Source organism: Leptodactylus fuscus, chromosome 3, assembly GCF_031893055.1.
Source record: "Leptodactylus fuscus isolate aLepFus1 chromosome 3, aLepFus1.hap2, whole genome shotgun sequence".
NCBI lineage: Eukaryota > Metazoa > Chordata > Amphibia > Anura > Leptodactylidae > Leptodactylus > Leptodactylus fuscus.
Window position 1 is genome coordinate 198267646 of NC_134267.1, and position 25197 is coordinate 198292842.

Below are 25197 nucleotides of genomic sequence, written 5' to 3' on the forward strand. Positions count from 1 at the left end.
CACACGGAGTAACGTGTCGCGTGATGTGGCACGTATACGGCGTGTGAGACTTTGAGCGCTGTATACGCTCCCATTGATTTCAATGGGAGCCGGGATCGTATACGCCTCGTTATTTTGCGGCCGTGATTTTGCCTCCTTCACATTGGTGTCTGTGACAGGCAACGTCTGGCGCTCGCAATCCATGAGATAATTTCTCCCCCATAGTCCCAATTTCCTTATACTTTTTTCTTTCTTTTTATTTATTTATTTATTTATTTTCATAGAAAACTCCATATCTCCTAATTCTTTCCTGTTGAGCATCTTCTGACAATGTAGCTGAATTCTGCATATCAGATGTATTTCCAATGTTGTTTATATAATTTAATGTTCCAGTCTGGTTAAACTATGTGAAAGTCACATAAAAGGAAAAAAAAACCTGTCCTGTCTGCCAAACATCAGACCGTATCAACAACACTGAACAGGAGGTGAAGAGGTTTTATTGGGAAAGCTTTAGGTCAATAATACAAGGACACCTGATCTGCTCACTCAGCGACTCGGCTCTCTTATAAATGGAAAACATCGTATTAATGGGCACATTCAGCACTGCATGGCACACTCGTCATATGGTGCCTAGTAAGGAATGAGGATGACTCCGGTTTTACTATTTTTCTGCCTGTTGGGTAAGCACAGACATCTTATACTACATGTTTACATAATGATGCTGAGTTAAATCAAGCTGGAATATGTACTATAAATCTGTAAAATTAATATTTGGTAATTCATGTATTAAAGGTTTTCAGATTTGGCTAACTTTAAGGTTGGGACCAACAACAACTTGATACCAACCATAAAGCAGCATATTAGAGGGTCAGGTCTGCTGTGCTACAAAGATAGTGCAATTTCTATATACTAGATAATGTTCACAATTTTAATGACAAAGGCTCCACCGACTATCCATACCAATGGTTCAAAGCCATTGATGTTCATGGTGTCATCCACAGCTGTCATATATTTGTATGGGTGTGTTCACATGGAGGAATTTGATGTTGAATTTGAGGCAGATTCCATCTCATAATCAGCTCCAAATTCCATCTGAAACCAGCCTCCATCAACGGCAGTCAGACGCTTAATTTTTCATCTAGGTGAATTTCCTTTTGGCAGATTTTTTCACCTAAATGTAAAATCAGCAAAATAAAGGCAGACTCCACCTTCATAGCTCCCATTGAAGTGAATGAGAGGTGGAAAAATACTGGCTGGCAGGTGCAGAGTTTGCAAATTGCTACGGAATTTGTTGCAGAATTTAGTAAAGTGGAAAATTCCACAGCCATGTGAACATAACCAATGATGATTTAGGTGAACAATTTCTCATCAGATATGAAGTTTAAATATTATCAATGGAAATTAAAAAATATCCTTGTACAGTGGTCCCTCAGATAACAATATTAAAGGGGTTGTCCGGGGAGTTGAAATTGACCTACCTGGTCGGGGGTTTGTGATGATGGACACAGGGGTTCTGGCTGAATCAAGACCCCTGGGTCATGTGATCAAAGGCAGTGTTCTGCCCCACAGGGCACTCTTCCCCCATCTTTCCCTGTTTTCACAGGTAATTTACCTGTGAAATCAAGGAGGGGGCGAAATGTAGCTTTTGATTATATGACCCAGTGGTCGTGACATGGCCAGAAGCCCCAGGTTTATCAGCAGCTTCCCTGGACTAGGCAAGTGAATTTTGATTTCCTTGACAATCCCTTTAATTGGTGCTGGGATGAAGTTGAAACTATTGTACCTTGAGGTCATAACTCTCTGGGTAAAGTAATTGATTGTGACCCAAAATGTAAAAAAAATAAATAAAATAAATTATATATATATATATATATTTGAATTGAAAAAAAAAAATAATATATATATATATATATAATTATTATAATTATATATACAGTCCTATGAAAAAGTTTGGGCACCCCTATTAATCTTAATCATTTTTAGTTCTAAATATTTTGGTGTTTGCAACAGCCATTTCAGTTTGATATATCTAATAACTGATGGACACAGTAATATTTCAGGATTGAAATGAGGTTTATTGTACTAACAGAAAATGCGCAATATGCATTAAACCAAAATTTGACCGGTGCAAAAATATGGGCACCTCAACAGAAAAGTGACATTAATATTTAGTACATCCTCCTTTTGCAAAGATAACAGCCTCTAGTCGCTTCCTGTAGCTTTTAATCAGTTCCTGGATCCTGGATGAAGGTATTTTGGACCATTTCTTTCTACAAAACAATTCAAGTTCAGTTAAGTTTGATGGTCGCCGAACATGGACAGCCCGCTCTCAAATGATCTGAAAACAAAGATTGTTCAACATAGTTGTTCAGGGGAAGGATACAAAACGTTGTCTCAGAGATTTAACCTGTCAGTTTCCACTGTGAGGAACATAGTAAGGAAATGGAAGACCACAGGGACAGTTCTTGTTAAGCCCAGAAGTGGCAGGCCAAGAAAAATATCAGAAAGGCAGAGAAGAAGAATGGTGAGAACAGTCAAGGACAATCCACAGACCACCTCCAAAGAGCTGCAGCATCATCTTGCTGCAGATGGTGTCACTGTGCATCGGTCAACTATACAGCGCACTTTGCACAAATAGAAGCTGTATGGGAGAGTGATGAGAAAGAAGCCGTTTCTGCACGTACGCCACAAATAGAGTTGCCTGAGGTATGAAAAAGCACATTTGGACAAGGCAGCTTCATTTTGGAAACAAAAATTGAGTTGTTTGGTTATAAAAAAAGGCGTTATGCATGGCGTCCAAAAAGAAACAGCATTCCAAGAAAAACACATGCTACCCACTGTAAAATTTGGTGGAGGTTCCATCATGCTTTGGGGCTGTGTGGCCAATGCCGGCATCGGGAATCTTGTTAAAGTTGAGGGTCGCATGGATTCCACTCAGTATCAGCAGATTCTTGAGAATAATGTTCAAGAATCAGTGACGAAGTTGAAGTTACGCCGGGGATGGATATTTCAGCAAGACAATGATCCAAAACACCGCTCTAAATCCTCAGGCATTCATGCAGAGGAACAATTACAATGTTCTGGAATGGCCATCCCAGTCCCCAGACCTGAATATCATTGAACATCTGTGGGATGATTTGAAGCGGGCTGTCCATGCTCGGCGACCATCTAACTTAACTGAACTTGAATTGTTTGTTCAAAATACCTTTATCCAGGATCCAGGAACTGATTAAAAGCTACAGGAAGCGACTAGAGGCTGTTATCTTTGCAAAAGGAGGATGTACTAAATATTAATGTCACTTTTCTGTTGAGGTGCCCATACTTTTGCACCGGTCAAATTTTGGTTTAATGCATATTGCGCATTTTCTGTTAGTACAATAAACCTCATTTCAATCCTGAAATATTACTGTGTCCATCAGTTATTAGATATATCAAACTGAAATGGCTGTTGCAAATACCAAAATATTTAGAACTAAAAATGATTAAGATTAATAGGGGTGCCCAAACTTTTTCATAGGACTGTAAAATAAATATATATATATATATATATATATATATATATATGCCTCCCAACTATCCCAATTTCCACGGGACATTCATGAATTCGGTGTCCTGTCCCATGGTCCCGGTCGGCGGGAGGTATGTCCCGGTTTCAACTCATCGGTGTCCAGATGAGTTGAACCAGCAACTACTGCACCCAAAAACTCCGATCATTTTAATTTTTGAAATTTTCCAGTAACTGCTGCATTTCTCCCCTTGGCTTATACTCGTCAATAAGTTTTCCCAGTTTTTTGTGGTAAAATTAGGGGTCTCGGCTTATATTCGGGTCGGCTTATACTCGAGTATATACGGTATCTATCTCGTGCCACATAGAATTCACACATGTAACACACATGTTGTAGCTCATAACATAGCCTGATATGTTTCTGCTGGAAAAGGAAAAGCCAACTCATCAGAGGCAGTACACATTGGGCTTTACACAGATCGCTACATGGATAACATCATGTCTACTTTTTGATACACTATTAAAAGTTGTATTTTAGTGTACACATATCACACTCATGTACAGTTTTCTACATGTACACTGTTGCGAGCAGGGTTGTACAGGGGTGCAGAGCACTAGGCTCAACTACCACCCCCCGCAGTCCTGGAAAAGTGCTGCATCAGGCAAAAGGCTTCCCTCGACTCATGGATTCTGCAGCACTGCATAGACAAATGATCTAAGAATCGGCAATATTTTATTTATCAGTTCTGTTTAGTAGCTTAGCTTATATAAATTTTAACATTCAAGTTGATACATCAAAATCAGAACTCTTGGATTTATTTAAAAAAAGTTTTCATTTTGAATAATGTATTACTATTTATCCATAAATAATCCTTTTCCTGCAACTTTCCAGGGCTGAGCAGTGCAGAAACACCAGCAAGAAAAGTACGTTGGTGTGTGACGTCAGATGTTGAAGACAAAAAGTGCAACGATCTGGCAAGATCAGATTGCCTTATCAATGATATTAGCCTAATATGTGTGAAAAAATCCAGCACTGAGGACTGTATGAGAGCTATCAGTGTGAGTATATCTTCATGGCAATTTAGAAATTCTGCCTTTTCGGAAAACATTTCATTGATCTGTCATTCACTTATACACAACATGTAGGAGAATAGTGGCAAAATTATTCCTCCATTATGGGCTTTACACTCAAGATAATTCCCGCCGACCTAATAGTAAAAGAGAAAGAAAGAGAAAGGAAAAATAATCAAAAAAAAGAAAGAAGATAGAAATAAGTTGAACTGAAAATGAAGTTTTCTCCAATCATTTGGCCTATAGTTCCCTACAAGTGAAGGGTTACGAATAGAGATGAGCGAGTAGTATACAATCGAGTAGGTATTCGATAGAATACTACGGTATTCGAAATATTCGTACTCGATTGAATACTACTAGCTATTCGCAGTAAATATTCGATTCAGAGCCTGCGTTGTTTGGTCGAATGCTATACACTGTATAGCATTCGGCCAATCAACGCTGGTTCTGCAGCAGGCTCGTCCTTGCTAGTCAGGAGAGCTGGCAGCTTGCTGTTATGAGCGAGCTTACTTTTTCTCATAGGAATGAATAGACCAGCGTTGATTGGCCAGTGTACAGCATTCGGCCAATCAACGCTGGTCCTGCCGGAGGTTCGTTTGTGAGATGGCGGAGTCTAAAATCGGACCACAATGGAGACTGCTGTGGTCCGATCTTAGACTCCGCCTCCTCACAAACGAACTTCCGGCAGAACCAGCATTGATTGGCCGAATGCTGTACACTGGCCAATCAACGCTGGTCTATTCATTTCTATGAGAAAAAGTAAGCTCGCTCGTAACAGCAAGCTGCCGGCTCTCCTGACTAGCAAGGACGAGCCTGCGGCAAATCAACGCTGGTTCTGCAGCAGGCTCGTCCTTGCTAGTCAGGAGAACTGGCAGCTTGCTGTTACGAGGGAGCTTACTTTTTATCAGCGCAACTGTGCAGTTAAAGCGCACGGTCCCCATAGACTACAATGGTTTCTGTGCGCTTTAACTGCACAGCGCTCCTCCTAAACACTCTCCTCCTGCTACTCGTGGACTTGGTGACTCTCCTTTAGACGAATAGTGGTTTCCCCTGAAACGAGCATTTTTTCCCATAGACTATAATGGGATTCGATATTCAATCGAGTAGTCGAATATTGAGGCTCTACTCGAAACGAATATCGAATCTCGAATATTTCACTGTTCACTCATCTCTAGTTACAAACCCAAAGACCCCATCTTGCTTGAACTAGTACTTTATGTGACCATTGAGCCCCCAAGAAAGCTTCAGATTGGAGGCAGGTATTTACCTGACACTTTACTTTTAAAATCCCTGGGTTATGTCAAGACTTTCAATACATCTGGATCAAATTTCTAGCAACATCTAAGATGTGAGCCATCATCCATCTAGCTCTGCATGGGATTGCTTCCATATTCAGGTTTAGTAAAGCTATCTCTGGTGCAGACGTTATAGTACCTAGACTGAAATCTCTCTGCCCAATTATGTTTACATTTATCAAATTTTTATAGTATGTGAACCTAGAGGATCTAGGTCACATGCTATGAAAATCCTCTACCTCTCCAAAGTCTTTCCAGTGGAGAATATATCAAATTAAATTTACAATTATTTAAACTTAGGCTAGGTTCACATATCCTTTTGGGTTTCCATTTGGGGGGGTCCCCCGAATGGACACCTACTTCACGTAAAAAAGTGGTTACCTTAGGAAACCCATGGACCCCTTAGACTATAATGGGGTCCATGTGGTTTCAGCACTGCTTGCAGTGCTTTTCTCTCCACATTTATCATACGGAGAAGGAAACGGAATCCTCACACGGAGTACAAGCGCAGATGTGAACCAAGCCTTAGTTTGGGGTAAGTACAGGTGCATATGTATTAATAGGTATTGCTATATAATTTAAGCATTTTGTGTGACTACACATCCCTGCCAAAGCCTTGTCCGCTTCCTCTTTTGTAGGTTTTTCCCCCAATCTATCATATATTTTGTTGTGTCCTTTGTATTGTGCATTAGCAGGTCCTTGTAGACCATGAGCAGGGGTGAGCCTGCTCCTTTTGCCGCTCGAGGCTAACTGCAGAAAGCCGCCCCCCCCCCCGCCGGAGGAGGGGGCGGAGCGGGGGCGTGGCCGGGCGGGTCGGGGGCATGGCCGAGTGAAGGGGGCGGGGCTTATCGCCGTTCGCAGAGACTGCCTGCTCTCTGCCTGAGCGTGAGGGGAGGCTGCAGGAGCAGCGCTGCTCCAGTGGCCTCCCCAAACCACCGCTCGGTGATAAGCCAGTCCAGGACAGCTTGTCCTGGACTGGCTTAGGGAAGCAAAAATGCTGCCCTCCCTGAGGCCCTGGCATAGTGCCGCCTGAAGCGCTCGCTTCAGGTCGCCTCATGGGAGGTGCGGCACTGACCATGAGGAGTCCACCATCAGTAACCTCCAATGAGTAGTTATAACTTTGTTTAAATTAACTTTGTTAAATTATTTACCTATGTTAAGTTATATTTTTGATGTTTTTTTTAAATAATCTAGTAAAGAGAACTCATGTTCTTCAGTCTATGGAACTTAAGAATGTCTTTAGTTTGTGTCCCACATTTCTCTTTAGCTTCACCTAGTGTGAGGAAGTCCTCTTCGTTGCAGATATTCTTTAACAATGCATTGAGCCAATGGCCACTTATTTGTAAAATAGGCTACTTTAATGGTGCATAATTGTGTGGAATTCCCTACTTTTGACCTAAATAACTTTTTCCCAATCCTAATGGTTTCAGCAACTAACGAAGCCTCCAGTGATGGAGTTGGTCAATTTTTTGGAGAATATACAGTATTGGTTCTTGCCACCAAAGACAATTTGAGTCTTGAGAATCTAATTAAATCCTCTTTTACCAGTATCAGTAGGGCATCCCTATTCAATCTAACAGTGGTCTTATGATTCACAGCTATAACCGTGCCATGGTATAGCATTTCTGTTTCAACCTACTATAATGCCAAATCTGACTGGATCCATTTCTTCAAATCAGAAGACATATTAATTGGATGGAGCTGACATTTTGACTCATTGGGGAAGATTTATTATGCCTTGTACATTATTTTTCTGGTGTAAAAGGCATACACATTTGCATTAGTGGAGTACAGAGTAATAGTGGCAGTCGATATGTAACCTAAGAAGAAGCCATGTTTGTACAAAATGGACTTGGGGGCCCCCTAGTGCACCCCAGTGCTTTTTCCGCATCCACAGAGAGTAGTAGACTAGAGTTTTTTGTTTGTTTTTTCTTTTTCAAGATGGCGCCGCCATGTGTGGCTGCCTGTGTTACAGCTGCTACAAACTAAACTGATCTTTCTCTCTCCTGTCATTTCTGACACTCCTTGCCTATCACTATAAGGAACATTAGTATGAAATCTTACTTGCTGGGCTGAAATTGCAGTAGAACACTTTTCAAAGGAATCTGTTTGAGCCTTTGTCTGAAGAATGCCTCCACACACACAGGGAAGACTTGTGTACACAACGGAAATACTGTTACAGCTTATGTCTGCAGGCATGCTACAGGACAGCAGGCAAGCTCTCACCATCCCCCACGAACTAAGAAGAAAACTTAGGAAACTTAGAAAACGCGGAATAAGAGCCGGTATATTGAAACGCAAGGGAAAAAAGCACGTGATTCCGTCCATTATTCCGTCCATTATTATTGTGAATAAGATGGATGAACTGACAGCACTGACCAGGCATCAACAGGATTTTCGTGAGTGCAGTATGATGCTGTTTACAGAGACTTGGCTTACTGAAATCACTCCGGACATACTTGCCTCCGTGGCGGGCTTCAAATTTCTTCATGCGGACCGGACTCTGGAGAGCGGTAAGCGAAAGGAGGAGGGCTTCCAATATTTGTGAATGAGAGATGGTGTAATCCAGGACATATTGTAGTTAAGAAACAATTGTGTGAAAAAAATATTGAACTACTAGCCGTGAGCATGAGACCTTATTACCTTCCAAGAGAACTATCACATGTTATCGTTCTTGCTGCATATGTCCCCCCTCTGCTAAAGCTGACGCTACCTGTGAAGTCCTCCATGCTTTTGTGAGCGAGGTGCAATCATCTCACCCCCATGCCCTACTCCTGGTGTCGGGAGATTTCAACCATATCTCTCTGGCATCCATTCTACCAGGTTTCACACAGTATGTAACCTGCCACACAAGAAACAAATAAATGCTGGACTAGCTCTTTGCCAATGTAAGGCATGCATATAACTCATCTGCCCTACCGCCCCTAGGCAGATCGGATCACAACCTGATACATGTGCAACCCACTTACACTCCACTGGTGCGCAGAGAACCGGCAGTTACCCATACAGTGAAAATTTGGTCATAGGAAAGTATTGAGGTTCTGAGAGATTGTTTTAATATTACATTATGGGAAGTGTTTCAAGACGCATTTCCGTGTGACATTGAGGGACTCACACATTGCATAACGGACTACATTAATTTCTGTGTGGACAGCACGGTACCAACTAGAAAGGTGAGGTGTTTCTCCAATAACAAACCATGGATCAACTCTGAGATTAAAACTCTTCTCAAGGAGAAAAAGCGAGTCTTTAGGTCTGGGGCCAAAAATGGCCTGGGGGAGGTGCAAAAACAGCTGAGACGACTGATCAGCGAAGGGAAAAAAGAGGAAAATGTTTGTTTTTGTACCAGGTTAGCCAGTGGGTATGAAATAAAAAAAAACAAAAAGCTTGAGAGTCTTCAGCAGATGATACCTTTTTTAATGGCTAACTCATAATGATGACAGAATATAACCTTTCAAAGCTCTTTGGCTTCTTCTTCAGATATAACTAAGAACAATTTCTGAAGGCTGCATATTTATGTACAACAGGACACATAGGGATAGGATTTCAAGATGGAGGGGGAAGAGGCTTATCAGTATATGTTTAAACAATTCACAGTTCTCATGTTCTTATCTTTATGGCTGTCTTTGTTCAGTGATTTCTATGGAATGACATCAACCCATGTGAGACATTCATTCTAGAGATGAGCGAACAGTGTTCTATCGAACTCATGTTCGATCGGATATTAGGCTGTTCGGCATGTTCGAATCGAATCGAACACCGCGTGGTAAAGTGCGCCATTACTCGATTCCCCTCCCACCTTCCCTGGCGCCTTTTTTGCTCCAATAACAGCGCAGGGTAGGTGGGACAGGAACTACGACACCGGTGACGTTGAGAAAAGTAGGCAAAACCCATTGGCTGCCGAAAACATGTGACCTCTAATTTAAAAGAACAGCGCCGCCCAGGTTCGCGTCATTCTGAGCTTGCAATTCACCGAGGACGGAGGTTTCCGTCCAGCTAGCTAGGGCTTAGATTCTGGGTAGGCAGGGACAGGCTAGGATAGGAAGGAGAAGACAACCACAACAGCTCTTATAAGAGCTAAATTCCAGGGAGAAGCTTGTCAGTGTAACGTGGCACTGATGGGCTCAATCGCCGCAACCCAGCTTTCCCAGGATCCTGAATGGAATACGCTGTCAGTGTATTCCCGTATACCCGATATATACCCCCGATACCCGTTCCAACGGTGTGCCCCCCCACCTTCACCCCAGAAATACCCTGCAAGTCCCCTAGCAATAGAATTGGGGCTATATACACCCACTATTTTTGCTACTGCCATATAGTGCCATTGTCTCACTGGGAATTCAAAGAATATATTGGGGTTACGTGCACCCACAATTTTTACTACTGGTATACAGTGCCAGTTTCTGACTGGGAATTCAAAGAATATATTGGGGTTATAAATACCCTCATTTCTTGCTACTGCCATATAGTGCCAGTTTCTGACTGGTAATTCAAAGAATATATTGGGGTTACGTGCACCCACAATTTTTACTACTGGTATACAGTGCCATTGTCTGACTGGGAATTCAAAGAATATATTGGGGTTATAAATACCCTCATTTCTTGCTACTGCCATATAGTGCCAGTTTCTGACTGGGAATTCAAAGAATATATTGGGGTTACGTGCACCCACAATTTTTACTACTGGTATACAGTGCCATTGTCTGACTGGGAATTCAAAGAATATATTGGGGTTATAAATACCCTCATTTCTTGCTACTGGTATATAGTGCCATTGTCTGACTGGGAATTCAAAGAATATATTGGGGTTACGTGCACCCACAATTTTTACTACTGGTATACAGTGCCAGTTTCTGACTGGGAATTCAAAGAATATATTGGGGTTACAAATACCCTCATTTCTTGCTACTGCCATATAGTGCCAGTTTCTGACTGGTAATTCAAAGAATATATTGGGGTTACATGCACCCACAATTTTTACTACTGGTATACAGTGCCAGTTTCTGACTGGGAATTCAAAGAATATATTGGGGTTACAAATACCCTCATTTCTTGCTACTGCCATATAGTGCCAGTTTCTGACTGGTAATTCAAAGAATATATTGGGGTTACATGCACCCACAATTTTTACTACTGGTATACAGTGCCAGTTTCTGACTGGGAATTCAAAGAATATATTGGGGTTACAAATACCCTCATTTCTTGCTACTGCCATATAGTGCCAGTTTCTGACTGGTAATTCAAAGAATATATTGGGGTTACGTGCACCCACAATTTTTACTACTGGTATACAGTGCCATTGTCTGACTGGGAATTCAAAGAATATATTGGGGTTATAAATACCCTCATTTCTTGCTACTGGTATATAGTGCCATTGTCTGACTGGGAATTCAAAGAATATATTGGGGTTACGTGCACCCACAATTTTTACTACTGGTATACAGTGCCAGTTTCTGACTGGGAATTCAAAGAATATATTGGGGTTACAAATACCCTCATTTCTTGCTACTGCCATATAGTGCCAGTTTCTGACTGGTAATTCAAAGAATATATTGGGGTTACGTGCACCCACAATTTTTACTACTGGTATACAGTGCCAGTTTCTGACTGGGAATTCAAAGAATATATTGGGGTTACAAATACCCTCATTTCTTGCTACTGCCATATAGTGCCAGTTTCTGACTGGTAATTCAAAGAATATATTGGGGTTATAAATACCCTCATTTCTTGCTACTGGTATATAGTGCCATTGTCTGACTGGGAATTCAAAGAATATATTGGGGTTACGTGCACCCACAATTTTTACTATTGGTATACAGTGCCAGTTTCTGACTGGGAATTCAAAGAATATATTGGGGTTACAAATACCCTCATTTCTTGCTACTGCCATATAGTGCCAGTTTCTGACTGGTAATTCAAAGAATATATTGGGGTTACGTGCACCCACAATTTTTACTACTGGTATACAGTGCCATTGTCTGACTGGGAATTCAAAGAATATATTGGGGTTATAAATACCCTCATTTCTTGCTACTGCCATATAGTGCCAGTTTCTGACTGGGAATTCAAAGAATATATTGGGGTTATAAATACCCTCATTTCTTGCTACTGGTATATAGTGCCATTGTCTGACTGGGAATTCAAAGAATATATTGGGGTTACGTGCACCCACAATTTTTACTACTGGTATACAGTGCCAGTTTCTGACTGGGAATTCAAAGAATATATTGGGGTTACAAATACCCTCATTTCTTGCTACTGCCATATAGTGCCAGTTTCTGACTGGTAATTCAAAGAATATATTGGGGTTACGTGCACCCACAATTTTTACTACTGGTATACAGTGCCATTGTCTGACTGGGAATTCAAAGAATATATTGGGGTTATAAATACCCTCATTTCTTGCTACTGCCATATAGTGCCAGTTTCTGACTGGGAATTCAAAGAATATATTGGGGTTATAAATACCCTCATTTCTTGCTACTGGTATATAGTGCCATTGTCTGACTGGGAATTCAAAGAATATATTGGGGTTATGTGCACCCACAATTTTTACTACTGGTATACAGTGCCAGTTTCTGACTGGGAATTCAAAGAATATATTGGGGTTACAAATACCCTCATTTCTTGCTACTGCCATATAGTGCCAGTTTCTGACTGGTAATTCAAAGAATATATTGGGGTTACGTGCACCCACAATTTTTACTACTGGTATACAGTGCCATTGTCTGACTGGGAATTCAAAGAATATATTGGGGTTATAAATACCCTCATTTCTTGCTACTGCCATATAGTGCCAGTTTCTGACTGGTAATTCAAAGAATATATTGGGGTTATAAATACCCTCATTTCTTGCTACTGGTATATAGTGCCATTGTCTGACTGGGAATTCAAAGAATATATTGGGGTTACGTGCACCCACAATTTTTGCTACTGGTGTATAGTGCCAATTTCTAACTGGGAATTCAAAATGCGCAAGGCTCCTGGAAAGGGACGTGGACGAGGCCGTGGGCGAGGTCGGGGGAATGGTTCTGGGGAGCAAGGTAGCAGTGAAGCCACAGGGCGTCCCGTGCCTACTCCTGTGGGGCAGCAAGCATTGCGCCACTCCACAGTGCCAGGGTTGCTTGCCACATTAACTAAACTGCAGGGTACAAACCTTAGTAGGCCCGAGAACCAGGAACAGGTCTTGCAATGGCTGTCAGAGAACGCTTACAGCACATTGTCCAGCAGCCAGTCAGACTCTGCCTCCTCTCCTCCTATTACCCAACAGTCTTGTCCTCCTTCCTCCCAAAATTCCCAAGCTTCACAGAACAATAACCCCAACTGTCCCTGCTCCCCAGAGCTGTTCTCCGCTCCTTTCATTGTCCCTCAACCTGCCTCTCCACGTCACGATTCCACGAACCTAACAGAGGAGCATCTGTGTCCAGATGCTCAAACACTAGAGTCTCCTCCATCTCCGTTCGATTTGGTGGTGGATGACCAGCAACCCACCCTCATCGACGATGATGTGACGCAGTTGCCGTCAGGGCATCCAGTTGACCGGCGCATTGTGCGGGAGGAGGAGATGAGACAGGAGTTGGAAGAGGAAGTGGTGGATGATGAGGACACTGACCCGACCTGGACAGGGGGGATGTCAAGCGGGGAAAGTAGTGTGGATGTTGAGGCAAGTGCAGCACCAAAAAGGGTAGCTAGAGGCAGAGGCAGAGGTCAGCAGCTTAGGCGAAGCCAGGCCACACCCGGAATCTCCCAAGATGTTCCAGTTTGTACCCAGCCCCGAAAAACTCCCACCTCGAGGGCACGTTTCTCGAAGGTGTGGAGTTTTTTCAAGGAATGCGCCGAGGACAGATATAGTGTTGTCTGCACAATTTGCCTCTCGAAATTGATTAGGGGCTCTGAGAAGAGCAACCTGTCCACCACTTCAATGCGCCGTCATTTGGAATCCAAGCACTGGAATCAGTGGCAGGCAGCAACGGCAGGACAAAGGCCGCCTGCCGTTCACGCCACTGCCACTGCCTCTGCCACTGCCTCTGCCTCTGCCACTGCCACTGCTGACTGTGCTGGCGATGCACTCCAGAGGACGAGCCAGGACACCACTTCATCTGCCTCCGCCACTTTGTTGACTTCTCCCTCATCCTCCCCTGTTCCTGTCTTATCTCCTTCTCCTGCACCATCAAAGGCACCATCAGGCGCTTCTTTACAACAACCCACCATCTCTCAGACATTGGAGTGGCGGCAGAAATACACTGCTAACCACCCACACGCGCAAGCCTTGAACGCCAACATCGCTAAACTGCTGGCCCAGGAGATGTTGGCGTTCCGGCTTGTTGAAACTCCCGCCTTCCTGGACCTGATGGCAACTGCGGCACCTCGCTATGCCGTCCCTAGCCGTCACTACTTCTCCCGGTGTGCCGTCCCCGCCTTGCACCAGCACGTGTCACTCAACATCAGGCGGGCCCTTAGTTCCGCGCTTTGCACAAAGGTCCACTTGACCACCGACGCGTGGACAAGTGCATGCGGACAGGGACGCTACATTTCACTGACGGCACACTGGGTGAATGTAGTTGAGGCTGGGACTGCTTCCCAAACTGGCCCGGTGTACCTCGTCTCCCCGCCTAACATTCCTGGCAGGGACACGAGAAGAACACCCCCCTCCTCCTCCTCCTCTACCGCCTCCTCCTCCGCCACCGCCTCCTCCTCCGCCACCGCCTCCTCCTCCGCTGTTAGATTGACCCCAGCTACGAGTTGGAAACGTTGCAGCACTGGCGTTGGTAGACGTCAGCAGGCTGTGCTGAAGCTGATCAGCTTGGGGGACAGACAGCACACTGCCTCCGAGGTGAGGGATGCCCTCCTCGATGAGACGGCAATATGGTTTGAGCCGCTGCACCTGGGCCCAGGCATGGTCGTTTGTGATAACGGCCGGAACCTGGTAGCAGCTCTGGAGCTTGCCGGACTCCAACATGTTCCATGCCTGGCCCACGTCTTCAACCTAGTGGTGCAACGTTTCCTAAAGAGCTACCCCAATGTTCCAGAGCTACTGGTGAAAGTGCGGCGCATGTGCGCCCACTTTCGCAAGTCGACAGTAGCCGCTGCTAGCTTAAAATCTCTCCAGCAACGCCTGCATGTGCCACAACACCGGCTTTTGTGCAACGTCCCCACACGCTGGAACTCAACGTTTCAGATGTTGAATAGAGTGGTTGAGCAGCAGAGACCTTTGATGGAATACCAGCTACAAAACCCTAGGGTGCCACAAAGTCAGCTGCCTCAGTTTCTCATCCATGAGTGGCCATGGATGAGAGACCTTTGTGACATCCTACGGGTGTTTGAGGAGTCCACAAGGAGGGTGAGCTCTGAGGATGCGATGGTGAGCCTTACAATCCCGCTCTTGTGTGTTCTGAGAGAATCCCTGATTGACATCAGGGATAACTCAGATCACACAGAGGAGTCAGGGATAGCATCCGATCCGTCACAGCTGGAGAGTAGGTCCACACATCTGTCCGCTTCATCGCGTTTAATGGAGGAGGAGGAGGAGGAGGAGGAGGAGGAGGAAGAAGAGTTGTCCGATGATGTGATGGTGATACAGGAGGCTTCCGGGCAACTTCGAATCGTCCCATTGTTGCAGCGCGGATGGGTAGACATGGAGGATGAGGAGGAAATGGAGATTGAACTTTCCGGTGGGGCCAGAGGAGTCATGCCAACTAACACTGTGGCAGACATGGCTGAGTTCATGTTGGGGTGCTTTACAACCGACAAGCGTATTGTCAAAATCATGGAGGACAACCAGTACCGGATCTTTGCTACTTTGCTGTACTCAACCTCTCCAATTCCTCCGCATCCTCATACTCATCCACCATAAGCGTTGCACAATTCTGCTAATACTAGGCTCCCTCCAACATGATTTCCCCCAACTCTGCTGGTTAGAGGCTCCCTCCACCCTGATTTCCACCAACTCTGCTGGTTAGAGGCTCCCTCCACCCTGCTTTCCCACAACTCTGCTGGTTAGAGGCTCCCTCCACCATGAATTTGCCCAAACTGGGCTGGTTAGAGGCTCCCTCCACCATGAATTGGTCCAAACTGGGGTTTTTAGAGGCTCCCTCCACCATGAATTTGCCAAAACTGGGCTGTTTAGAGGCTCCCTCCACCATGAATTGGTCCAAATTGGGGTTTTTAGAGGCTCCCTCCACCATGAATTTGCCCAAACTGGGCTGGTTAGAGGCTCCCTCCACCATGAATTGGTCCAAACTGGGCTGGTTAGAGGCTCCCTCCACCATGAATTGGTCCAAATTGGGGTTTTTAGAGGCTCCCTCCACCATGAATTGGTCCAAACTGGGCTGTTTAGAGGCTCCCTCCACCATGAATTGGTCCAAACTGGGGTTTTTAGAGGCTCCCTCCACCATGAATTGGTCCAAACTGGGCTGGTTAGAGGCTCCCTCCACCATGAATTGGTCCAAACTGGGTTTTTTAGAGGCTCCCTCCACCATGAATTGGTCCAAACTGGGCTGTTTAGAGGCTCCCTCCACCATGAATTGGTCCAAACTGGGGTTTTTAGAGGCTCCCTCCACCATGAATTGGTCCAAACTGGGGTTTTTAGAGGCTCCCTCCACCATGAATTTGCCCAAACTGGGCTGTTTAGAGGCTCCCTCCGCCATGAATTGGTCCAAACTGGGTTTTTTAGAGGCTCCCTCCACCATGAATTGGTCCAAACTGGGGTTTTTAGAGGCTCCCTCCACCATGAATTGGTCCAAACTGGGGTTTTTAGAGGCTCCCTCCACCATGAATTTGCCCAAACTGGGCTGTTTAGAGGCTCCCTCCACCATGAATTGGTCCAAATTGGGGTTTTTAGAGGCTCCCTCCACCATGAATTGGTCCAAACTGGGGTTTTTAGAGGCTCCCTCCACCATGAATTTGCCCAAACTGGGCTGTTTAGAGGCTCCCTCCAGCATGAATTGGTCCAAACTGGGGTTTTTAGAGGCTCCCTCCACCATGAATTGGTCCAAACTGGGGTTTTTAGAGGCTCCCTCCACCATGAATTGGTCCAAACTGGGGTTTTTAGAGGCTCCCTCCACCATGAATTGGTCCAAACTGGGCTGGTTAGAGGCTCCCTCCACCATGAATTTGCCCAAACTGGGCTGTTTAGAGGCTCCCTCCACCATGAATTGGTCCAAACTGGGCTGGTTAGAGGCTCCCTCCACCATGAATTGGTCCAAACTGGGTTTTTTAGAGGCTCCCTCCACCATGAATTGGTCCAAACTGGGGTTTTTAGAGGCTCCCTCCACCATGAATTGGTCCAAACTGGGGTTTTTAGAGGCTCCCTCCACCATGAATTGGTCCAAACTGGGGTTTTTAGAGGCTCCCTCCACCATGAATTTGCCCAAACTGGGCTGTTTAGAGGCTCCCTCCACCATGAATTGGTCCAAACTGGGGTTTTTAGAGGCTCCCTCCACCATGAATTGGTCCAAACTGGGCTGGTTAGAGGCTCCCTCCACCATGAATTGGTCCAAACTGGGTTTTTTAGAGGCTCCCTCCACCATGAATTGGTCCAAACTGGGGTTTTTAGAGGCTCCCTCCACCATGAATTGGTCCAAACTGGGGTTTTTAGAGGCTCCCTCCACCATGAATTGGTCCAAACTGGGGTTTTTAGAGGCTCCCTCCACCATGAATTGGTCCAAACTGGGGTTTTTAGAGGCTCCCTCCACCATGAATTTGCCCAAACTGGGCTGTTTAGAGGCTCCCTCCACCATGAATTGGTCCAAACTGGGTTTTTTAGAGGCTCCCTCCACCATGAATTGGTCCAAACTGGGGTTTTTAGAGGCTCCCTCCACCATGAATTGGTCCAAACTGGGGTTTTTAGAGGCTCCCTCCACCATGAATTTGCCCAAACTGGGCTGTTTAGAGGCTCCCTCCACCATGAATTGGTCCAAATTGGGGTTTTTAGAGGCTCCCTCCACCATGAATTGGTCCAAACTGGGGTTTTTAGAGGCTCCCTCCACCATGAATTTGCCCAAACTGGGCTGTTTAGAGGCTCCCTCCACCATGAATTGGTCCAAATTGGGGTTTTTAGAGGCTCCCTCCACCATGAATTGGTCCAAACTGGGGTTTTTAGAGGCTCCCTCCACCATGAATTTGCCCAAACTGGGCTGTTTAGAGGCTCCCTCCACCATGAATTGGTCCAAACTGGGGTTTTTAGAGGCTCCCTCCACCATGAATTTGCCCAAACTGGGCTGTTTAGAGGCTCCCTCCACCATGAATTGGTCCAAATTGGGGTTTTTAGAGGCTCCCTCCACCATGAATTTGCCCAAACTGGGCTGGTTAGAGGCTCCCTCCACCATGAATTGGTCCAAATTGGGGTTTTTAGAGGCTCCCTCCACCATGAATTGGTCCAAACTGGGCTGTTTAGAGGCTCCCTCCACCATGAATTGGTCCAAACTGGGGTTTTTAGAGGCTCCCTCCACCATGAATTGGTCCAAACTGGGGTTTTTAGAGGCTCCCTCCACCATGAATTGGTCCAAACTGGGCTGTTTAGAGGCTCCCTCCACCATGAATTTGCCCAAACTGGGCTGGTTAGAGGCTCCCTCCACCATGAATTTGCCCAAACTGGGCTGTTTAGAGGCTCCCTCCACCATGAATTGGTCCAAATTGGGGTTTTTAGAGGCTCCCTCCACCATGAATTTGCCCAAACTGGGCTGGTTAGAGGCTCCCTCCACCATGAATTGGTCCAAACTGGGCTGGTTAGAGGCTCCCTCCACCATGAATTGGTCCAAATTGGGGTTTTTAGAGGCTCCCTCCACCATGAATTGGTCCAAACTGGGCTGTTTAGAGGCTCCCTCCACCATGAATTGGTCCAAACTGGGGTTTTTAGAGGCTCCCTCCACCATGAATTGGTCCAAACTGGGCTGGTTAGAGGCTCCCTCCACCATGAATTGGTCCAAACTGGGTTTTTTAGAGGCTCCCTCCACCATGAATTGGTCCAAACTGGGGTTTTTAGAGGCTCCCTCCACCATGAATTGGTCCAAACTGGGGTTTTTAGAGGCTCCCTCCACCATGAATTGGTCCAAACTGGGGTTTTTAGAGGCTCCCTCCACCATGAATTTTCCCAAACTGGGCTGTTTAGAGGCTCCCTCCACCAGGAATTGGTTCAAACTGGGTTTTTTAGAGGCTCCCTCCACCATGAATTGGTCCAAACTGGGGTTTTTAGAGGCTCCCTCCACCATGAATTGGTCCAAACTGGGGTTTTTAGAGGCTCCCTCCACCATGAATTTGCCCAAACTGGGCTGTTTAGAGGCTCCCTCCAGCATGAATTGGTCCAAACTGGGGTTTTTAGAGGCTCCCTCCACCATGAATTGGTCCAAACTGGGGTTTTTAGAGGCTCCCTCCACCATGAATTGGTCCAAACTGGGGTTTTTAGAGGCTCCCTCCACCATGAATTGGTCCAAACTGGGCTGTTTAGAGGCTCCCTCCACCATGAATTTGCCCAAACTGGGCTGGTTAGAGGCTCCCTCCACCATGAATTTGCCCAAACTGGGCTGTTTAGAGGCTCCCTCCACCATGAATTGGTCCAAACTGGGCTGTTTAGAGGCTCCCTCCACCATGAATTGGTCCAAACTGGGTTTTTTAGAGGCTCCCTCCACCATGAATTGGTCCAAACTGGGGTTTTTAGAGGCTCCCTCCACCATGAATTGGTCCAAACTGGGGTTTTTAGAGGCTCCCTCCACCATGAATTGGTCCAAACTGGGGTTTTTAGAGGCTCCCTCCACCATGAATTGGTCCAAACTGTGGTTTTTAGAGGCTCCCTCCACCATGAATTGGTCCAAACTGGGGTTTTTAGAGGCTCCCTCCACCATGAATTGGTCCAAACTGGGGTTTTTAGAGGCTCCCTCCACCATGAATTGGTCCAAACTGGGTTTTTTAGAGGCTCCCTCCACCATGAATTTGCCCAAACTGGGGTGTTTAGAGGCTCCCTCCACCATGAATTTGCCCAAACTCTGCTGGTTAGAGGCTCAATCCACCCTGATTTTCAAAACAAATGTTGGTGCCAACCTCAACTTACTACAAGGGCCAAATTCACTGCTGGTGACAAGCTCTCCTCACTGCAAGTGCCAAATACACATGTTTCAAGGTGTTTTCCTACTGTCAGAGAGGTGGTATTGAGTGTGTAAAGTGTGTAGTTGTTAGGCTGTGATGTTGGGGTAATAGAGGGTCTTTGGTGTGTTAGATGCCCCCAGACATGCTTCCCCTGCTGTCCCAGTGTCATTCCAGAGGTGTTGGCATCATTTCCTGGGGTGTCATAGTGGACTTGGTGACCCTCCAGACACGGATTTGGGTTTCCCCCTTAACGAGTATATGTTCCCCATAGACTATAATGGGGTTCGAAACCCGTTCGAACACACGAACAGTGAGCGGCTGTTCGATTCGAATTTCGAACCTCGAACATTTTAGTGTTCGCTCATCTCTAATTCATTCCATTCTCCAGAGTGTTAAATAGGCTCATGCTCTTGTAGTCATAAATCCGTCTCTCTTTCCTTGATTTAAAATTCCCTCTTAAGACCAAAATTTTCATGTCACTGGTTTGTTCTCTAATTGTATGGCGATGTGAATTAATTCTCATTCTGAGCTTCTGACCGGTCTCTCCAACATATAGATTTTTGGTGGAACATTTGGTGCACATTATTAAATACACTACATTAGGTGTGTTACAGGTGAACATACCCGGGATTTTATATTCCCTGTTAGAGTTTGGTATCTCTATCCTGTCGGTGGTCAGTATGTGAGGGCAGGTTTTGAACCTTTTCTGTCGCATGGAAATGTTCCTGTGTTAGTTGGAGGTGACAGTGAGCTGCTAATAACCATATTCCTGAGGTTTGGTGGCTGTCTGTAGCACAGGAGAGGGGGGTATGGAAATATGGATTTTAGACAGTTGTCTTTATGCAGTAGTGGATGTAGTTTGCGTGTGATTCCTCTCAGCGTCTCCAGGTGTGGGTTATATGTGACGACCAGGGGCACCCGATTGTTTTCCTGTTTGGTATTGTATTTTAATAAATCCAATCTTGGTATCCTGGTGGCTCTGGTGATTTGGTTATCAATTGTTCTTGGATGGTAACCCTGCCTCAAGAATGTGTTTTTGAGGCCTCCAAGGTGTTTGTCTCTATCTGCAGGGTTTGAACATATGCGATGATATCTGATGGCCTGGCTGTAGACAATGGAGTTCTTTATGTGTTTCGAATGAAAGCTATCCCATCTTAGGTAGGTAGGGCAGTCAATTGGTTTCCGATACAGTGATGTCTCAATTTTGTTGTCCTGTATCTTGATGACTGCATCCAGGAAGTTTATTTCAGAGGTGTAATTGAGCGTCAGGTTGATGGTGGGATGGACCTGGTTGAATTGTTCATGGAAGGTTTTCAGCTGTTGTTCACACCCAGTCCAAATGATTAGGATATCGTAAAGCCAACTACAGGTGGAAGATGGAACTACAGATGGGGGAGGGTAGAATCTTGAAAGTGTGGGACAGTCTAAGGTGATATCTGGACACAAACAAAAGGCTGGCCCGCAGATAGTAGGTGACAAGAAGTGGCTTAACAAGCTTAATCTATTCTTCAATAGATTTGACTCCAAGCCAACGCTCCCTTCACCAGCATGTCAGTCAACCCCCCTCCCCTCACACACCATGACCCAACCCCCACCGACCTGCAGTCAACTGCAATCTGACTATCTGATCCTCAAAGAGTCTCAGGTGTGTAGGGAAATCAAGAGGATTAAAGCATACAAGGCCGGAGGACCTGATGGAATAAGGGCAAGAGTTCTTAAAATGTGCAGTGACCAGCTGGGTGGTATCATTACACACATGTACAATATGAGTCTGAAGCTGGGAGTGGTACCTCAACTGTGGAAGACATCTTGTGTGGTACCAGTACCAAAGAAACCCAACCCAACAGGCTACAATGACTACTGACCTGTAGCACTGACATCCCACCTGATGATGGTCCTAGAGAGACTGGTCCTGACACACCTACGCCCCCTAGTGAGCTCCGCTCTAGACCCCCTCCAGTTTGCCTATTGGCCGGGAATTGAGGTAGATGACGCCATCATCCACCTTCTTCACAGAGCTCTCTCTCAGCTGGAGAAACCCGGGAACACTGTGAGAATAATGTTCTTTGATTTCTCCAGTGTGTTCAACACCATTCAGCCAGGGCTATTGAGGGAGAAGCTGAACCTTGGTGGTGTGGACCATCACCTGTCCAACTGGATCCTAGACTACCTGACAAACCGCCCTCAGTATGTGAGAGCCCAGGACTGTGTGTCTGACACTGTGATCTGTAGTACAGGGGCACCACAAGGTACAGTTCTTGCCCCATTTCTTTTCACACTGCTGACTTTAGACACAACTCATCCAGCTGTTACTTACAGAAGTACTCCGATGACTCTGCTATAGTAGGCCTCATCACGGATGGTGACGATAGGGAATACAGAGACTTAAACCGGGACTTTGTTGAATGGTGCCAGCAGAACCACCTCAGGATTAATGCTGAAAAGACCAAGGAGATGGTGTTGGACTTTAGTAAACGGAGAAGTGCTCCGACCCCGGTGGAGATCCAAGGGACATGCATTGAGATAGTCAGGACCTATAAGTATCTGGGTGTGCTCCTCAATAATAAACTAGACTGAGCTGATCATCTGGAGGCGCTGCACAGAAAGGGCCACAGCAGACTCTACCTGCTCAGGAGGCTGAGGGCCTTCGGAGTCCAGGGGCCACTTCTTAGGGCCTTCTTCAACTCTGTGGTTGCTTCAGCCATCTTTTTCGGTGTGGCGTGCTGGGGGAGCAGTATATCAACCAGGGACAGAAATAGACTTGACTGGCTGATCAGAAGGGCCAGCTCTGTCCTGGGGAGCCCCCTGGACCCAGTACAGGTGGTGGGTGACAGAAGGATACTGTCTGTGGTGACCTCCATGCGGGAGAACAAATCCCACCCTATGTATGGGACCTTGATGGGACTTTGCAGCACTGTAAGTGACCGTCTGCTTCACTCCAAGTGTGAGAGAGCGATATCGCAAGTCCTTCCTTCCAACCACGACCAGGCTGTATAATCTACATCAAACCAAGCGAAGATCACTCTGCACAGAAAACTAATGATTATGACCTCTTTCTTCTTCTGTTCCTTAGCTGCTATGGCCTCCTAGTATATCTTCTCTTCTCAGCATATGTGTGTCTACATCTGTAATATATTACTGTGTATTATCCTGTATCTGTATTACTATGCTGCTGTAACATGCTGAAATTTCTCCACTGTGGGAATATTAAAGGATTATCTTATCTTAAGCCAGACCTTTGCATCTTCTAGTGTCATTTCTTGCTTAAATTATCAGGGATAAAACCAAATTGGTGTCTACATACAAAGGATGTGACACTATGCCTAAGACACTTAGCGATAATACTAGCAAAGATTTTTATGTACGTGTTTAACAATGATATGGATTTTCCACTATTTTGGGATAGTTATGATTGTGCCTCCCAGCATTTAAGTGAAGAGTCTTCACAGAATATTGAATATTTTTGCCATATGGGGAGCAAGAAGCTACATAGTATTCATTAGGTCATTTGGCCAAGGTGCCTGTCCCTGATGTAAACGGTTTATAGCTCCCAATGATTCCATATCTGGCTAGTGTAGACTATCCATTTGGAAAAGCTTAGGGAGATGCAGCTTGTAAAAGAATCCTTATATCAGACTGGCATAGTTGATAAACTTTACCATCCTTCTTTAGACTAAAGCCCCACATTGTGGAAACGCAGCTTTGTTTGTTGCAGATTTTTTGCACCAAAGCCAGGAGTGGATTGAGCCAAAGGTAGAACTATAAGAACTTCCTATATATTTCCAATTCCATTTGTAGCCATTCTTGGCTTTGGCTCAAAAAACCATAACAAAATCTGCAAAAAAAAAAGCTGCGTTCCCGCAATGAATAGAGCCTGTGGCTCAGTAGGGTACCAGCCTTACATACTCCATTTCTTGAGTTTAATCCCTGCCTGATACCTAATGTAAGACAATAAAAGTCAAGTTGTAATTTGTTATAGGATTTCCCAGCAGGCCTTTCATTAACATTCACTGCACAGAGGTGACATTACAGTGCAGTAAATACTAATGATGTGGCTGCCGGGTGAAAGTGACTTGTGGGACCTCAGAACCGGGAATCCATGTTTGTCTGTCTTGCCTATATGATCGATATTCAAGTGTAATATTTTATTTCTTAGGAAAAAAATCTTTGTATAAATGAAATATTTGCTCTTTATAAATGAAATAAAATTGAGAAAACTGTTTGAAAGGAAAGCAATTTGGGTACTTTGCTGGATTCAGTTTGGGGTTGTTGGTGCCATCTTATTGTAGGAAGACCTGTGATAACAAAGAGACTAGAAAAGACCAATCTCAATGCTGAACCTCTTGATTTTCAGAATGGAGAAGCTGATGCTACTTCCCTGGACAGCATAAATATTTATAAAGCTTCATTACCTCCTTATAATTTGAAGCCCATCTTAGCTGAAAGCTTCCATTCCAGAAAATGTAAGTAGAACTTTTATATGTTTGGATTTGCTTTTTTATTAAGAAGAAAGAATAAAACATGTCACTAAAATATTATTCTTAGGGAATGGCTGTATTGATGGATGATTCCCCATAGATAAAACCAAACCTATAAGCCTTAAAGGGGTTGTCCCGGCACAAGGATCCTATCTATACTGCTTGATAATGTGAATGTAAGACTTTTCCTAAATACATTGCTTCAGCAAAATTGCTTTGTTTGGCCACTATCTTACTTTATTCATTTTTTTGTGGCCACAGCCCTGACCTAGCTGCTCCTGAGTCAAGTGATGTGTCTGCCTGCTCTCAGGGGGGAGGGAGGAGGGGCTAAGTGCACGGGAGCGAGCCTGGAGGGGGGGGGGGGTAGTTTACCCTTTGGGGGAAGGGGCCGCCAATACAGGGTTAGACGCCGGCACAGGTGAAGCCAGCAACATCGCTATGCTTCTGCCCTGCATGAAGCAAGCAGCGGCAGAAGCGATGCTGCTATTCCGGGGCGGAGGAGCGGAATAACAGTATCGCTTCTGCCGCTGCTGGCTTCATGCAGGGCAGAAGCATAGCGATGTTGCTGGCTTCACCTGTGCCGGCGTCTAACTGTCCTCGGCATCCGCTGTAATAGAGTGAAGCCAGCAACATCGCTATGCTTCTGCCCTGCATGAAGCCAGCAGCGGCAGAAGCAATGCTGTTATTCCGCTCCGGGGTCACATATGCAAAGCCAAGCGGCAAGATGCCGCCGGCCCTGCGTGCACGCTCATACACCAGTCTAGCCTTCACAATGCGAATACAGACCCGG

At 45.3% G+C, this 25197-nt stretch overlaps 1 protein-coding gene across 1 annotated transcript in view; it reads left to right on the forward strand.

Moving 5' to 3' along the window:
* The first annotated feature begins 619 nt into the window (after positions 1-619).
* LOC142198560 (saxiphilin-like) overlaps positions 620-25197 on the forward strand; it is a 77716-nt gene continuing 53138 nt past the window's right edge. Inside the window, exons 1-3 of the mRNA XM_075269593.1 lie at positions 620-659; positions 4377-4543; positions 24284-24392. Coding sequence (XP_075125694.1) covers positions 620-659; positions 4377-4543; positions 24284-24392 — 316 coding nt within the window. The remainder of the gene's footprint in view (positions 660-4376; positions 4544-24283; positions 24393-25197) is intronic.